Source organism: Peromyscus maniculatus, chromosome 3 (assembly GCF_049852395.1).
Source record: "Peromyscus maniculatus bairdii isolate BWxNUB_F1_BW_parent chromosome 3, HU_Pman_BW_mat_3.1, whole genome shotgun sequence".
NCBI lineage: Eukaryota > Metazoa > Chordata > Mammalia > Rodentia > Cricetidae > Peromyscus > Peromyscus maniculatus.
Window position 1 is genome coordinate 94,334,750 of NC_134854.1, and position 18,164 is coordinate 94,352,913.

Sequence of the window (18,164 nt, forward strand, 5' to 3'; positions counted from 1 at the left end):
GAGAGTTCAAAGCCAGCCTGACCTACATATTGAATCTAGAATAGCTACATAGAGACCCTGTCTCAAAACAAAATAAAACAAACAAAAAAGCTTTTTTAGCCAGGCATCGATGGCACATGCCTTTAATCCTAGCACTCAGGAGGCAGAACCAGGCAGATCTCTGTGAGTTCGAGGCCAGCCTGCTTTACAGATCAAGATCCAGGACAGGCATCAAAACTACACAGAGAAACCCTGTCTCAAAAAACCAAACAAACAAAAAGCTTTTTTAAAAAATTAAAAATGAGCCGGGCGCGGTGGCGCACGCCTTTAATCCCAGCACTCAGAGGCAGAGGCAGGAGGATCTTTGTGAGTTCAAGGCTAAGTCTGGTCTACAGAGTGAGATCCAGGAAAGGCACAAAGCTACACAGGGAAACCCTGTCTCGAAAAACAAACAAACAAAAAACTTTAAAAAAAATACATAAAAAATTAAAAATGGGTAGAGAAATGGATCAATTAGTAATGTGCTCATCATGCAAGCCTGATGGCCTGAGTGTGACCCCTGGGACCTATATAGTCATTTTTCAAGAGAAAAATGAATCCCATAAGTCATAAGTCATCTTCAAACCTCCACATATGTGCTGAGACTCATCAATATCTAAGCAGGTGTGAGTGCACATGCATCCACATAACAAATAAAATGTAGTAATTTTTTTAATGAAGTAGTCTTTGAGTCCTGGTCTAATAGACCTCCTGTTTTCTAACTTCTCCAGAGCAAGCTTTCTGAAGGGCAGACTACTCTAGTCAGAACTGCCAAGCGCACAAAGGCAACCACTAAGAGGAGAAACACTCCGGGCCCCCAGGAAAAGGCAGCAGGGTGGGAAGTCTCTGCGGCTACTGAAGAAGCGCCAGCTACACAGTGGCGCCTTTGCAGGGCACTCTTTCCTATCAGGAACACATTGGAGACTCCCAAGAGACTAGCTCTGACATACAACCTTGATGGGTGGGATTTCAAAGGCAGTGCTCAGACACAGTGCTTCTGTGAACCCCACTTGCCACACAAACAAGACAGCAGCAAAAAAACAGAAGAAAAGTCTGGGGAGAAAGGAGGGGCTGGAGAGATGGCTCAGCGGTTAAGAGCACCGGCTGCTCTTGCAGAGGACCCGGGTTCAATTCTCTACACCTACATGGTTCACAACCATCTGTAACTCCAGTTCCAGAGGATCCAGCGCCCTCTTCTGACCTCCATGGGCTCCATATGAACATGGTAAACAGACACAAATGCAGGTAAGACATTCATAAACATAAAAAAAAAATTACAGAAATATTCTTTTAAAAAAGAAAGAAAAAAGGAAATTCTCTTGTACTCCTCATTTAGAAATTCTCCTGTGTGGTACCTGCCACATGCTCACAATCCCAGCTGCTGAGGAGGCTGAGACAGGGGCACAAGTTCAGTAAAGGCCAGGCCTGAGTTTCATAGCAAGGTCCTGTCTCCAAAATTCAGAAAACAAACAAACAAACAAAAGATTTAGATAAAATTTAGACAAAGCTCAGCAATCGAGTGCCTCCCCAGCACCCACCCAGAACACCTGGTTCTGTCTCTAGTGATTAAGAGGAGAGGATTCCGGACACTTCTCTCTTCACCATCTACGATCAGACTCTCCGGGAGGATGGACTCCGTTAGAGAAACCAACCAGAAGCCTACCCTGGAGGAGGCCCTAGGACTCTCCAGTCCCACGGCGGAGTGGACTTCACCCACTAAGCCACCTCCCCAGTTAAGACTCTTTAGAACTGAGAACTGGAAAGATCTTCAAAGGAAAGAACTGCAATCCTGGTAGTTTGGGGGATGAGAAGGAGAAAGGAGATGAGAGGAAAAGGGAACCAAGAGGTAAGCAAGCATCCGCCCACCACAGTCCAAACTCCTTCGTTACTTTAAATCAGAAAGACTGACGGTGTGAAATCCAAAGACTACCAAATACAAAGGCATCAAACTTCCCTGTTTTAGGAAAACTGGACATATTCTAGCTAGACATTCGAGTTACACACATGCCCATCCCAAGCCTTCCCCCTGCCAGTCTGTCTTAGTCACACGCTTCCTCCAACCTCAACACCCGCACACTGACACACTTCTTGTCAGCCTGCCATGAGGTTTCTCCGCATTCTAAAGACCTTCTTCAGATCACGGAAAACACTGTCTCTTGAGCTGGAGAGCTGGCTCAGCAGCTAAAAGCACTGGCTGCTCTTCCAGAGGACTACAGTTTGATTCCTGGAACCCACGTGGAGGTTCACAAGTGTCTGTAAGTCCAGTTCCAAGAAATTTGATGCCCTCTTTTGGCCTCTGTGGGTACCAGGAATGCACATGATTCAGACATACATGCAGGAAAAATATCCATACACATAAAATAATTTTTAAAATTTAATTAAAAAATTAAGAACATTGGCTTTTCAGAACTGAAAACCAATGGTCTGAATTAGAGGTATTTCTAAAGACATTGAGGTCTTTCTGAATTAGAAGGCAGCCAACTAAAAGTATCTGGTATCCTGCCAGTTCCTTTAAGCTAATCATGAAAACTCAATTGCAGACTAAATTAAAGGGTCCCACACTAAAAATTGTAATTTATGACAGTGTGCTGTCACATGCTTGTAATTATAGAACTTGGGAGGTGGGAGTCAGGAAAATCAAAAGTTCAAGGTCATCTTGTCTTACAAAATGACTTCAAAGCAAGTCTGGGCTATATGAGACTCAAATAAGTAAACAAATAAATAAATGATGACTGCATCTAGGTAAGTATCCACCTTTGGGAACCCTGAAATATGTACGTCTTCCAGCAAACCCGTTAATTTCTATGATGTAGGGAGCTGTTTCTTGCAATCCCCAACCAAGTCAGTCCAAAAGGAACAACATGAAAAGATATCTAGACTCATAGCCAGATGTAGCACAGCTGCAGACTTGGGAGGCAGGAGTTTCAGGAGTTCAAGATCATTTGTCAAGTTCAAGAACAGCCTGGGCTTCATAAGCCCATCTCAAAAAGAAAGAGGTGAGGACCCCCCCACCCTCCAGTGAAGCAGGAAGATACACACGTGATAGGGAAGTTGACAATTGTCGGATTCTTCTCCACGAAGAAGTTGTTCTTAGTAAATCTCTTGATGCAAAAGATTAGATATGGAGGCAGCTTGGTGAGCTGGAAGCGCTTCAAGAAGTTTTCCTTATAAGTCTTGTACTCCTAGAAAGACAGTTTGATGGCATCAGAGCCAGCACTCAGTAGGTACTACAACAAAGGCAGTTTGAGCTTTGTTGTTTTTTTTGAAGATTATATATTATATATATACATATGACATATATATATAATATATATAATTTATATTACATTACATTACATTATACTATACTATATTATATTATATACGTGTGTGTGCTCTATCCACACGTACCTTTATGGCAGAAGACAGCATCAAATCCGACTACAGACGGTTGTGAGCCACCATGTGGATGCTGGGAATTGAACTCAGAACTTCTCTCTGAAAGAGCAGCCAGTGCTCTTAACCAGTGAGGGCTGAGCTATCTCTTCAGCCCCCTTTGTTCTGGCTTTTAAAGATAGCTCTGCATCACACCTAGTTCAGAAGACACCTAGTCTCAGAAACCACCAAAGAGGCTAAGGTTAGCAATGTGGCAAACACCGAGTAAGAAACCTCGACAGTGGGCTGTTACAGTCAGTGTATGAGCACACTGCTGAAATACCACAGCCGTGTGGGCTCAGGCCAACACAGAGAACAAACTGCCCAATGAAAAAGTCAGTTAAAAGCTGGATCTTACTTTACTCAAAATGGAGAAATTTTTCTTGCCTTCATAACCATGAAGCACCCTCAGTATTCCAAAGGAGGTGACTATCTACTTCTCCCATCCATCCATCCTGCCTCAACGGTCCTAAGACCTGGGCTGGGGCCTAACTCTGTGGTAAAGCCTGTACTCAGCACACAGGAGGCACTGGTCTATCTCAAGCCCTGGCAACCAAAGTGCACATCTGAGAAGAAAATCTCAAGGCTTGTGTAAGTAGTCCAGCAGGCCACACTTCCTGTGAGCTCACTCTACATGGCCCAAGGAGAAAGGGAATGGCCAGGACACCCGCCTAGCCCAAGAGGCTTAAAGCTGGTGAACATGAGCAGCTTTGCTTTTCCTTCTATGTGTATGGGTGTTTTGCCTGTCTATGAACGAGTGTGTGCTCACAGGTCAGAAGAGCACACCAGCCCCCTGGAACTGGAGTTACAGATGGCTGTAAGGAACCACGTGAGTGCTGAAAATTGAACCCAGGTTCTCTGCAAGGGCAACACTCTCATCTGCTGAACCATCTTTCCAGCCCTGTGAATAGTTTTTCTTTTTTGTTTTGTTTATTTTCGAGACAGGGTTTCTCTGTGTAACCATGGCTGTTCTGGAACTTACTTTGTAGACCAGGCTAGCCTTGAACTCAGAGATCCGCCTGCCTCTGCCTCCCCAGTGCTGGAGTTAAACACAGATTCTTATCCTGGTCTAGGGATGTAGCCTAGTAAAGCACTTGCTTAGCATGCATGAGGCCAAGGCTCAAACCCCAGTAAAAAAAACTAAGCTTACATTTAGTTAAGAGATAGGAGTGAAAGACTAATCATAACCAGAGAGAAACAACCAGCCGAGGCTTCCCTCTGAACTGACTGATTGCTAAAGGGGAAAAACAGACCCCGAGATCCACAAGCTGCCCAAGGAAATAGAAAATATTTTCCAGTGTGTGTGTGTGTGTGTGTGTGTGTGTGTGTGTGTGTGTGTGTGTGAGAGAGAGAGAGAGAGAGAGAGAGAGAGAGAGAGAGAGAGAGAGAGAGAGAAAGTGAGAGAGAGAGAAAGAGGGAGGGAGAGGGAGAGGGAAAAGGAGAGAGAGAGAGAGAGAGAGAGAGAGAGAGAGAGAGAGAGAGAGAGAGGGAGATGTTGGGTAAATGTGGGTGTACACATGCTACAATTCATGTCTGGAGGCCAGAGGACAATTTTCAGGAGTCCATTTTTTCTTCCAGGGACTGACTAAGGCCTCCAGGATAACAAGTGCTTTTGACCTGCTGAGCCATCTCACTAACCCCAAGAAAATACTGATTTAAAATTAGAATATGCCTACTTCAGAACCATCTGGACAATGACCTTCTAAAACAGCAAGTAAGAGACCCACGTCTGACCATGCATAGTGAGGAGCCCTGTAGACCTGCTCCCCCAGCCAATCAAGAGAAAGTTCTTAAAAGGTCATCTAGAAATTGGAGAAGCTTTTGACAAGGGAAAAAGGCACTTATCCAAAAACGTTAATAAAATAAACAGATAAGGAAAAGAAGAGTGCTGTGTCTACACTGTCCCTGACAGCTCAGTAAGGAGGAGATGCCACTGCAGGAGGGTTCAAGGTTCCCTTCTCCCCACCCCAGGAGTCCAGTATTGCTGGCACACGCCTTTAATCCCAGCACTTGGAGGCAGAAGCAAGCAGATCTCCATGAGTTCGAGGCCAGCCTGATCTACAGAGCTGGTTCCAGGACAGCCAAGGCTACACAAAGAAACCGTGTCTCCAAAAAAAAAAGACTCCAGTGTCATCATTTCTGATATTGCTCCAACAATTTGTTACTGAGACTGAAGAGTAAATACCCCATTATTAACAAAAAATACGAGCAAAATAGACAAATTAAAAATAACTGTTGGAGCTGGAAGTGGTGGCCCACACTTGTAAGCCAGCACTTGGGTGGAGGAAAGAGAATCAGGAGTTCAAGGCTGGTTCTGGATACACAGCAAGTTCTAGGTTAACCTGGCTAGATGAGACCTTACCTCAAAAAACAAAACAAAATAAAACTATTCTTTTAAAAGACGAGACTTCTGTATTTGAGTTTCCAAACATCTCATTTTCCCACCTTTCTCTACAGTACTCAGAGGCAGGGAGGAGCCATGTAAGAAGCAGCTCTGAAGTTAAGAGTTAAACCCCAGAGAGGCTAGAGACTTGAAAAGACAGTATACTTAGAGCAAGTGCATGATACTGACGTGCCGATTCTGACACAGAAAAGGACAACGCGGCTGAGGAGTGACTTGTCTGTGGAGCACTGGCCTTCCACTTGAGGCCCTGTTGTCAACACTTGGGAAAAAGGGGTGCTGGTGATGATGAAGTTAAAATAGAAACCAAGCAAAAAGGGAGAGGGCGGCAGTTGGTACCTTCTCGGTGATGCCGTTGAACTTGGCCAGGATGTTGAAGAGCGGCACCTGGGGGATGATGAGCTGCTCCTTCTCGTCCTTATACAGCGGGGCTGTGGGAAGGTCCAGTGTCAGGTACATGAACGTGGACTCCACCATCGTCTCCTGGTACTCATCATTGTGGAGCAGCTGCTCTTTCTCTTCTGCTGGCTAGAAATGAATGAGAAGACCAAAGAAGAACGGAGTGTGGAAAGCATGAAGCAAACCCAGAGGTCATGACGGTCATTCACGTCTTCCCTAGTCCAGAGCCCAGGCAGCTGTCTTCAGAACCACCACCTGACAGTATGAATTCAAAAACTGATGGCATGTGTGTGCATGCACGTGGTCATGAAACTAGAAAGGGGATCACTGGACAGAGGAGGAGACATTCAGGAGGGGAAGAGAGGTTAATGGAACACAAGGGACAGGAAGCAAAGGTGGGAACTACTTTGGAAAGGAAGCCTGCCAGGAAGAGGGCACTGGAGACAGGGGAGGGCAATAGAAGAGGGGATTAATCAGAACTAAGAATAAAGATACATGCTTGGAAATGCCACACTCAAACCCGTTACTTTGTAGGCCAACTTTTAAAGAAAAAACTAATTGCTTTCCTCCTTGGAAGGATTTTATTTATACACCATACTATTTAAAAAGTTCTCCGATTACACTAGACATTGGCTGAGTCTTCTGGAAAACACACCAGTACCACTCAAACCACTTCAACCAACAGACCACCACCTACAAACCCTGAAGATCTTAGTACATGGCCACTACGGGCACAGAACTGCCCCTCAGCAGGTGCTTTGGGAACTTCTTTGTGGGGTACATTCTGTCTAATCTCTAAGCTCTCATTTCCCCAAACCGCTCAGGCAACATGTATCAAACTAAAATTCTGTTCTGGACACTCACCAGATCAGGATGAGGAAGCTTTTTGGTGAAGATTCTCATTGACCCCTGGAAAACATCAGTCACAATAGCTGTGCAAACAAAAAGCAAAACAGAGTCTGTGAGGCCAGAAAGCATGTCAAGAACACAGTCTCAACTTCTAAATTTCTGCTATAAACCAGAATGCCCTAGTGTAAGACTCAAGCTCTCCCTAAGCACAGAAGCTTCGCTTTGTAGCATATATCACCATAGTACCCGTATAATTATTTTTCTACATTTTATCTCCTCCACAGGACACTCTTTGACCACTGGGCTGGGTCATGAAAGGGGGAAAAACGTGCATTTGGAACGAATGAATGACTTACACAGCTTAAAGACAGAATCATTTTAAAGAGAGAGAGAGCTAGAGAGATGGCGCCGCAGCAGCGTGGAGCACTTGTTGCTCTTGCATAGAACCCAGGTTTGATTTCCAGCACCCACATGGTGGCTCTCAACCATTACAGAGGCTCCAATGCCATCTTTTGACCTCTGAGAAAACCAGGCACACACCACACATGGTACACATAGCAAAAATCAGGCAAAGCATTTATACACATAAAATAAATAAATCTTTTTAAAAAAATCAGTCAAAACTGGGCATAGAATGGGGTATGGAGGTTCACACCAATAATCCTAGCACTTGGGAGGTTTAAGCAGGAGGATCAAGACACACACACACACACACACACACACACACACCCTCAAAAGCAGCTTAGTCGAGGTATTTCTCACTGCCTTCAAAAGGTAGTAACCTACACTGCGCACAAGCGAGAAATGACTAACATAGCAAACAAGAATAAAACCCAAACAGAGACACAAAACACATGGGGTCCGAGAATCCCAGTGGGACACAAGTGAGAGACCTGAGAGAAAGAGCTTGGCTGAACTTACCTTGTAGATGGGCAGAGCTACCCAGAGCAAAGCCATCCCAACACAGAAGAGAGACAAGAGAGCTGGGTGTGGTGGGACAACCTGTTCTCAGGCAGGGGACGCAGGAAGGTTGGGAGTTTGAGGCTAACCTAGGCTACAAGGTGAGACCTTATCTCAAAACAAACCACACACACAATCACACCATCAATCAAATAAAAAAGAAGAAAATCAGCAGGGCATGGTGTTGGTACCTCTTTAATCCCAGCACTAGGGAGGCAGAGGCAGGTAGATCTCTGTGAATTCAAGGCTAGCCTGATCCACAAAGCAAGTTCTAAGACAACCAGGAATGTTATACAGAAAAACCCCATCTTGAAAAACAGAAACAAAAAAGAAGAAAACTAAACTGCATTATGTCTCCAGAATGACGCACCTGACCGCAGTCTATAAGCTACAAGCTATAACTGGAATTCAACATAAACATCTAATGACCGCTAAACCAACAGAAGCTGAGGGCCAGGGGGACTTTTAGTCTAGTTTTGTGCCTACGAGTAGAGTCAGGGTCTGCTCTAACAGTCAGCTCAGCCCTTCACCAGCTCTAGTACTGGCAGGATCTGAAGAGTCTAGAACACAATGCCCCTACTCTCCATTTCAAACTGGGTCAGAAATTCTAACGTGTAATTACACCCATTTCTGAATTGTAAAAATGCTTTGGCCAGTATGTGGTGGTGCTTGTCTTTAATTCCAGCACTTGGAGGCAGAGGCAGGTGATCTGTGTGAGTTCGAGGCCAGTCTGGTCTACACAGCTAGTACCAGGACAGCTAGGACTACACAGAAACCCTGTCTCAAAAACAAAAACAACAAATGTCTTCTGTCTGTCTTACCTCACTTAACCTAGTATCTTTCAGGCATTTCTGCTTAAAATACCACTGGGGCCAGGCATGGCAGCATGATGTAATCTCAGTATAGGGGAGGCTGAATCAGGAGGATCACAAATTCCAATCCAGTCTGGGCTAGACTGCAAGACCATATTTCAAAGATTAAAAAAAGAAAAAGAAAAAACAACAAAACAATCTGGGAAAAAAATAAACTGAGAATATAACCATATTCTAACAAAAAACAGAGGTGGGCCTGGAGATGTGGCTCACTGGTTAAGAACACTGACTGCTCTTCCAGAGGACCCAACACCTACATGGCAGCTCACAACTGTCTGTAATTCCATTTCCAGGGGACCTGAAAACACTAATGCACATAAAATAAAAAATAATAATAATAATTTCTGGCCGGGCGGTGGTGGCGCACGCCTTTAATCCCAGCACTCGGGAGGCAGAGCCAGGCGGATCTCTGTGAGCTTGAGGCCAGCCTGGGCTACCAAGTGAGTTCCAGAAAAGGCACAAAGCTACACAGAGAAACCCTGTCTCGAAAAAAACAAAAAACAAAAAACAGAGCAAGGTCTATTCAGGCCTAGCACAAGCCTGTAATCCCAACATGCGGGGGTGGAAGCAGAGGATCATGACTCTGAAGTCATCCCAGTATGGAGGAAACTAAGACAGGAAGAATCTGAGCTCCAGGCTAGCTTGGGCTCCAGCAAGACTTTGTCTCAAAATGGACAAAGTAGTGTAATTTAATTTTTTTAGAAAACCACAAAGAAAATAGAGCTCTCTTTTGACAAGCAGCATGACTTACTCTTCTTCTTCTTCTTGGTGCCACCCAGAGCCGAGTGCAGAGCATTCAGAAACCAAGACAGGAAGTCAACGCCATCCCCTGGAAACAAAGGAAGAGAAAAGCGTGTTGAAGCTCAGAGGCAGGAAAGGAACCCGACCACACACTGGCTGGCTCGCCTCATCCTCTCCAGTCACACACGCGATCCCCTGTGCATCCTCCTCTACCTGACACAAGTACCCGCACTCCTCAAGGTCAAGCTTACTCTTTAGTCTTCTGTCTCTCTCAAGGTACTTTGAGTCACAGCAGGACCCTGTCATTTTTGTCCCAGAAGGTATCTCACCACCCAGTGACAACAATGAATGACGACCCTGTAACATCCATGTCTTCAGAGTGGCTCTGACTACCTTCCCTGGTTCCCTATATTACAGACTCTTGTCTTTCAGGAAGGTGACTTCTAGTGCTATTACTAAGAAGGCATCTACACACATTGTAGAGCAAAGGATTCTGGGAACAAGCAACATTCCTGCCATGATAGGAGTGCCTAGTGGCTACTATCTTACCAGATGTCTGTCTCCACTTACTCTCCCTCTGCTCATCTAAATCTGTAAGGCTTCTTCAACTTTATCTCCCAGATTCCAAAGGCCTGACAACTCCACAAAATTCCTTTCCTCCACCTCCACACACACCATGCTTTATTTAACTACAAATGACCAAAGCAAGAACTTCTCTATACACCCCACATACATCTAGGCAACTGATAATGCCCAGGTCTCAGACACTGGGGAAACTGTAGTTAGCTGACAATACAAACTACGGCTCTAACAGAGGAAACTGGCTAAGTGTGAGTTGATTCTTAGGGTTAAGATTTTCTGCAACTCTAACCAATCATGCTTTAAGCTGTCAAAAGCTATAGAGAAGGCTAACAGATACAGCCATCCATGGCACACAAAATACATTTCTCTACAAAAATATCGTATCTTGTTGTAGCCTTGACTAAAAAGACATAAGAAAGTTCCCAGCACTTGCAGTGGACAGCTCACAACTACCTGTAACTCCAGCCTCCACCTTTAGGGGACCCAACAGCCTCTTCTAGAGTCTAGGGACACCTGCATATTTATACACATGCACACACACACACACACACACACACACACACAAATAAATAAAATCTTAATTAAAATCCAAACAAAATTGAGATTTCACAGAGTTGGTCCAGAAACAAAATGACTTTTGAATCTACATGTTGGAGACGTGAAGGTCCATCTAGCACAGGAGGTAGCTGTCCCCTGGTCAGAAGAGTAAGGTGTTCCTGGCCTTGTTGCAAACTATGAAACACCATGCTCAAATGTCTGCTCATCTGGGAGTAAATCATGGGGTTCTGGTCAACATACACTGTCTATTCCCAAGTGTATCTTACTCTCTGTTACCCTAAAACTCTAAAATCCAAGAGTCTCAGCTCCTTATCTATTATCTTATCACCCCCTCGTATTCCTTTCCTAAGTACCTGACTCTGAAAGCCACTATTAAACAAGCCTGGTGGCACATGCCTTTATTTCCAGCACATAGGATGCAGAGACAGGCGGATCTCTGTAAGTTCCAGGCCTGTTTGGTCTACATAGCAAGTTCCAGGCCAGCTAGGGCTGCACAGTGAAAACCTGTCTTTTAAAAAAGCGTGTTAAGGAGTGGAGGTGGCAGAAGAGATGGCTCAGTAGTTTAGAGGACTTGCTACTCTCTCAGAGGGACCCAGGTTTGATTCCCAGCACCCACATGGCAGTTAACAACCGTCTGTAACTTCAGTTTGACGGGATCTGACATCCTCTTCCAGCCTTCTCAGGTACCAGGCATGCATATGGCATGCAGGCATATACATACAAGCAAGACACTTACACACATAAAATAGCAAAGTTCTTTTAAAAGCAAATTACTGAACATTCCCTCTATGTACGTCATTCCTCAATCAGAATAATGGAGGTTTTATTTTGTTTTTGGATTTTTGAGACAAGACTTCATATAGCTAAGGATAATCTTGGACTCCTGTCTCTACCTCCTAGGTGCTGGGATTATATGCATGTACTACCATGCCCAGCTCGGAATAATGTTTGTGTGTGTGTGTGTGTGTGTGTGTGTGTGTGTGTGTGTGTGTGTGTGTTTCTGTAGTCCTTGCTGTCCTGGAACTCACTCTGTAGACCAAGCTGGCCTCGAACTCAGAGATCTACCTGCCTCTACCTCCCAGAGCTGGGATTAAAGGCATGCACCACCACCACCACCACCACCACCACCACCCCACCCAGAAAGACGTTTCTTAATTATAGATCTGTCATCACAGTTTTACAAGCACCAACTGATTTTCAATCTTAAGATCTAAACCAATCTCCTTACAAAGACACAGAAACCAGAAAATCTTTTTTCCTAGCTACTACCATGGCTCTCCACTGACCCTGGATTCCAAGATGTGACTACTTACTGTCTGGGCCAGACACCTTTGTGCATCTCAAACTATACACCAGAACCCTCACGCCTGTCTAACCAGCATGCCTACCACCAACCCACCTCTTCCTCTCCTCCCTAGCACTCAGGACTCTTCCCATATGTTCAACTGGGTCTTTGCTCCACGTTCCCATGAGTTGGTCCCATGAGTTGGAGAGCCTGCTTTCTCTTATCTTAGCACTTAAGACCCTCTGGTTTCCTTCCTAGACAATTTCCTTCCATGTTCGCCTAGGAGCTCCTGGAAGAAAATGGTCACATTCCTCAACCTATAGCTCTACAACTCTGCAAGAAAAACATAGGATGACCCAGCATTGGGAAGGCAGAGACAGGCAGAACATAAATACTCTCTGTGACTTTGGGGCCAGCCTGTTCCAGAGCGAGCTCCAGGCCAGTCAGAGGTACAGAAAAACCAAAACCAGAATATGGGATGAACAAACGGATGCAACGGGGCACTGCCTCAGATCTGGCTACTGAGAGTAACTGGAGACTCACTCGGGCGGTCGAGCAGGATGAAGTTCCCGGTGGGGACATGACAAAGTGAGCAGCAGCACAGACGGCAGATACTTAACAACAACGGGCTTGCCCGGGTTCTCCCTCAGGCAGGACCACTCTTCTGACAAACACAGACTCTATTCATTCAGCTGCAGTCTCTCTGGTCCTTCTACACAGGACCCACTGATGAGAAGAAGGAAGACTAACCCACTCTCCACGGGACAGTCCCTTCACTGTCTATCAGGATTCACTGCCAATGGAAAGAAATGTGTTCATCAGCCTTGAGATGCTGTCCTCAAGTCAGAGAGATGTGGGTGACTTGTTTCTTACCTTGTTTGGTGATCTGGAAAGTCTTCTTGCTGCAAAGGACAACAGCCTGAAGCATCTCATGAGGAGAAACATGTGCCTTGAAGTTTCGGGGGTTCCAGAGCTTTCTCATCAGCTCTCCAAAACGCTGGACCAACAAGAACATGATATCCCCTGGAGGGCGCTTGATGTTCTTATAATTGTCTTCCTCCAGGAAGTAGTTCCGAAGAGGAGGAACATTAGACAGAGCCTGCAAATCAAGCATTCCAGTTAGCAAAAAGCCCCTCACAGGACCCCTCAGGACCAGGCTATTCCAGCTAACATTCAGATAAAGCCTGTGTAGCCTAGGAGAGCCTAAAATGTCCAAAAGAAACTGACTCTCAGGAAATGCTGCCAGAGCTCAGTGAAATGTCCTTCACTGAGTCACACAAAATCAAGGTTGACAAACACTGAATGTGCACACTATGAAGGACTCTAAAAGCCAAGCACAGAGACGCAGGTCTGTAATCCCAGTATTTGGGAGACTCAGACAGAACTACCACAAGTTTGAAGCCAGCCTGGACTATGGACTATGTATGTAGTGAGTAGCCTGTGCTACAGTGCAAGACTCTAGCTAAAATGCACAGACACACACACAGACACACACACACACACACAGACACACACACACACACACACACACACACACACACACACAGACACACACACACACACACCAAATAACCAAACAAATAAATAAAAAAATAAAAAAAAAGCAAGCAAAACCAAAAAAGTACTTTTTCAAAAGAGTATTCAGGGCTGGAGAAATGGCTCAGCTGTTTAGAGTGCATCCTGATCTTGCAGAGGACCTCTAGGACCCATGTCTGGCAACTCAGAGTGCCTGCAACTCCAGCTCCAAGGGGTCCAACACCTTCCCCTGGACTCCACAGGGACCTGCACTCACACATGCACACAGTACATACATATACACAGAAGGGAAGGCAGAGCAGGGCGGAGGTGGTGCACACCTTTAATCCCAGCACTCAGGAGGCAGAGGCAGGCAGATCTCTGTGAGTTCGAGGCCAGCCTGGTTCCAGGATAGGCTCCAAAACTACACAGAGAAACCCCGTCTTTAAGGAAAATAGAAGAAAGGAGGGAAGGAGAGAGGGAGGAAAAGAAATAGAAATGCAACCACAGTGTTTCACTTTGGCATTGCCTAGCAACAGAGTCCACCTCTCATCACCTGGAAACTGCAGGAGCCATAAGCCTAGAAGCTGAAGCCCATGCCCCCGCACAGGACAGCTGCCCTTGACCAGAGAGGCGTGGTCTGCGGCTGCAGAACAATGCTCAAGGAGAGTCCTCAACAGGCCCAGCCTGGCCTTCTGACTGCACTAGGGAAGCAGTGAGTTCTTGGCAGCCTCCTCCCCAGGCCCTCCGGGTCCTACCTGCAGCACTGCATTTGCATAGTCGTTGGCTTTGATGTTGTTCAGCCCCACGATCCCTGGCAGGTAAGTGGTACCATCGTACGCCCGGGACAATTTGGCTTGCTTGTCCAAGTTTGCAATTTGCTGCTTTGTGAAAGTAGGCTTCAGCACGTACTGCCAAGCAAAAGGAAACTTAAGTTGTTGTAAACAGGGTTCACAGGTATGCCCAGAACAGCACTTTCTACTGAAAATAAAAATGTCCTGGTCATGAATGCCCCAGCCATGAGGGCTGAAGACAGAGGTAATGGATTAAGCCCTCCACAGAGCTCATCTGCAAGGGGTTTGTGTCTAATCCTGAATCACTGACTTCCAGGTCTGTCTTCAGCCCTACAGCCCGGTTAACTCCATGATCAAGGACTGCCTGACCCACAGGATCCTCAGGACTATGAAGACAGCAGGAGCCCGAGTACCCAGTGGATGTCACATGTATCTAGCTCAAAAATGGAGCACCTCCTTCCCTGGCAGCACCAGGATTCAGAGCCTCCCCAGGGCTGTGAAAGCAGGAATGGAATCTTCCTGGTCACAGAATCCTCATCATGAACTTACTTTGAAACTTGAATTTATTCCACTTTTTCACTTTCTCTCCAGATACTACCCTGACTTCCAGTAGGGCACTTCCCAGAGTCCCGGGATAGCTCACAAAACAACCAGCAACCTGGGACACGTACCGTGATATCCTCCAGTGAGGAATCGATGATCTCATAGTTGTCAGGAAGGCAGTAAAACTTGAGAGTGTGGAGGTTGAGGAAGACATGGTGGCTGAACTGGACGCTGTGGATGTAGGCATGAGACTTTAATCCCCGGCCTGTGGGGAAGGGGGAAGGGCTGTCAGAGGAAAGCCTAGAAAGGCACAGATCAGGTTTGTTCTCGTTTCCTTATTTTGGGCAAAACACGTTAAAAGCAAAAACAAAGAAAGTCCTATGCCATCCATGAAATTAATCCACATAAACTTCTCTCGAAAAGAGAACCAGAAAGAACATTAACACATAAGTTAGAGAAATTAGTTTCAACACAAAGTATAAAAATAAACCAACTTCCTAAGTATCAGAAACTAGGAGTATCAAAAATGTATTATTTCATGAGTAAGAACATAAATACACACAAACACACAGATAGACCCATCCTGAGGCCACCTGCCCACGTTCAGGACAAGCCTAACCTGTGTCCTCTGTCCATGCTGCATCTCTTTATGTTTTCTATGGTTCAGTAGTACTAATGTCAACCCAGAGTTCTGTGCACTAGGCAAACACTCTAGCATTAGGCTACTGTTGTGGAAAATAGTTGAAGATGTATTACATTTGTTTATGCTGTGGAACATTTGTTTAATGATGCAAAGATGTGCTGCACTCTTTTATGTTGCATTTGTTTAACTCTGTGAAGCTGTGTTACTGTGCCTGCCTAAAACACCTGACTGGTTTAATAAAGACTGATCGGCCAATAGCTAGGCAGAAGAGAGGGATAGGCGGGGCTGCCAGGCAGAGAACAAACAGGAGAAATCTAGGTTTAAGAGAAGCAAAAATCGAGGAGTGAGAAAAGGAGGAGAGGAGGACGCCAGGGGCCAGCCACCCAGCCACAAACCAGCCATGGAATAAGAAGGGAAGAAAGACATATAGAATAAAGAAAGGTAAAAAGCCTTTGTTTATGTAGTTAAAGAGAAACAGATAATTTAAGTTAGAAAAGCTGGCTAGAAACAAGCCAAGCTAGGGCCGGGCATTCGTAAGTAAGAATAAGTCTCCATGTATTTATTTGGGAGCTGGTGGTGGGCCCCCAAAGAGTTAAAAAAAGAAAGAAAGAAAAGCCGACTACAGGCTACCCTCCAAACTCTTGCCTGAGCTGTCTCAAAGTTTCCACCTTCCTCTCTTCCCACCCCAGGCTCCTGAGAGCTGGGATAGTAGACTGCATCACCCTCCAGCACTCCTCTTTTTAGTATCACCCTCCTGTAACACATTCAAATCCTTTAGCAGACAAGAAGAGAAGAAAATAGGCCGGGCAGTGGTGGCACACACTTTTAATCCCAGCAGAGTCAGGCAGATCTCTGAGTTCAAGCCCAACCTGGTCTACAGAGTGAGTTCCAGGATAGCCAGAACTGTTACACAGAGAAAGAGAAACACTGTCTCGAAAAGCAAAACAAAAAACAAAAAGAAAACAAAGTATAACAAATTACATATGAAGATGCATATGAAACTCCTTATTTCATATACTTACCTAAAACATTAAAAATAAAGGCTGAGCAGAGTGGTAATGATGAATACCTTTAATCCCAGCCCTCAGGAGGCAGAGCCAGGGAGATCTCTGTGAGTTTGAGGCCAGCCTGGTCTTCAGAGCTAGTTCCAGGACAAAAAAAAACCAAAACCAAAACAAAACAAAAAACAAAAAACTTGTCTCGAAAAACCATTAAAAAAAAAAAAGGGTGGGCATGATGACTCACACCTGTAATACCAGCATTAGGGAGGTGAAGATAGGAGGGTCAAGACCCTATCTGAAAACACACACATGCAAGGACTGGGGAGATGGCTCAGCATTGGCTGTTCTTGCAGAGGTCCTGAGTTCAATTCCCAGCAACCACATGGTGGCTCACAACCATCTATAATGAGATCTGGCGCCCTCTTCTGGTCGGCAGGTGTACATGCAGGCAGAACACTATATATAGTATTTTTTTTTTTTTAATACACACACACACACACACACAACCTTGGGGAGCTGGCAAGATGGCTCAGTAGGTAAGGGCATGTGCCACCAAGCCTAATGACCCGAGTTCAATCCTTGGAAGCCACATGGTGGAAAGAGAACTAACTCCCACAAAAGCTGTGTGCTGACTTCTACACAAGCACACAAATGCACCCACAACTATCCACATACATAAATAAAAATAGTAACCTTAGAGTGTAATACTTTTTAGGAATTGACTTTGGAGACAGGCATGGTGATGACACCTAAACTCCCAGCACTCGGATGACAAGAGCAGGTGAACTGAGGTAAACTCAAGCCAGTCAGGCCATACAGTGAGTTCTATGTCAATCAGAGCTACACACTGAAGATTTTCTCAAAATATCAAAGGGGGAAACACTAACCTTCACCTATTTCACTATTTTCTGTGCTCATTTTCATTCACTGCTATACAGTCTAGCAGAAATCATTACGGTCTTGTGGGGTTTTCTGGTTGTTTGATGTCTCAACATAAGCTCCCTACAAAAGCCAAACACGTGGCTTCTCTTTTTTCACCTCCCCAGTGTACTATGTACGTACATACTATTCATTTGGTCTAAGTGAGTTAAAAGAATACATTTTCAGAAAAGAGCTGAGTAAGTAGTCTCGGGAGATGGTGATGGGGCACACCTGCAAATCCCAGCATGAGAAAGCATGGAGCAGAGTCTCAAGTTCAAGGTGAGCCTGGGCTACATACTCAGACCCCATCTCAAAACAACAAAGATAGAAATGCAGAAAACATCAGACTCAGAAACCCAGGAGCTGGGTGCGCAGCTCAGTGGTAGAATACTTGCCTAGTATGTTTGAGAACCTGGGTTCACTGCTCAGCTCCAAAAGGAAGGAAGGGAGGGAGGGGAAAAAGAAAGAAACTTAGAAACTCAGTGCCTGGAGATCTAGTCTTTTTTCACAGGACTAGCTCTCTCCCCCTTGCAGAGGTGCTCAGCTCTGACCAAGGAGAAAACCTCCAATTTCCTGGGAACAAAGACAGGAATTATTAAACATGGTTCCCAACAATAACTTAATTTCAAAAAAGAAAAAAGTCAGCTTCACAAACGTAACATGTTTAA

General features: G+C 45.2%; 1 protein-coding gene across 3 annotated transcripts in view; it reads right to left on the bottom strand.

The window, feature by feature from the left end:
* Positions 1-18,164, bottom strand: part of Usp39 (ubiquitin specific peptidase 39) — a 29,821-nt gene that overhangs the window by 4,255 nt on the left and 7,402 nt on the right. For all 3 annotated transcript variants that reach the window (XM_042273459.2, XM_042273458.2, XM_076566930.1), the window contains 7 exons: positions 15,060-15,196; positions 14,353-14,505; positions 12,953-13,178; positions 9,665-9,742; positions 7,097-7,164; positions 6,173-6,361; positions 3,058-3,200 (listed from right to left, as the gene is read on the bottom strand). In XM_042273459.2, coding sequence (XP_042129393.2) covers positions 3,058-3,200; positions 6,173-6,361; positions 7,097-7,164; positions 9,665-9,742; positions 12,953-13,178; positions 14,353-14,505; positions 15,060-15,196 — 994 coding nt within the window. The remainder of the gene's footprint in view (positions 1-3,057; positions 3,201-6,172; positions 6,362-7,096; positions 7,165-9,664; positions 9,743-12,952; positions 13,179-14,352; positions 14,506-15,059; positions 15,197-18,164) is intronic.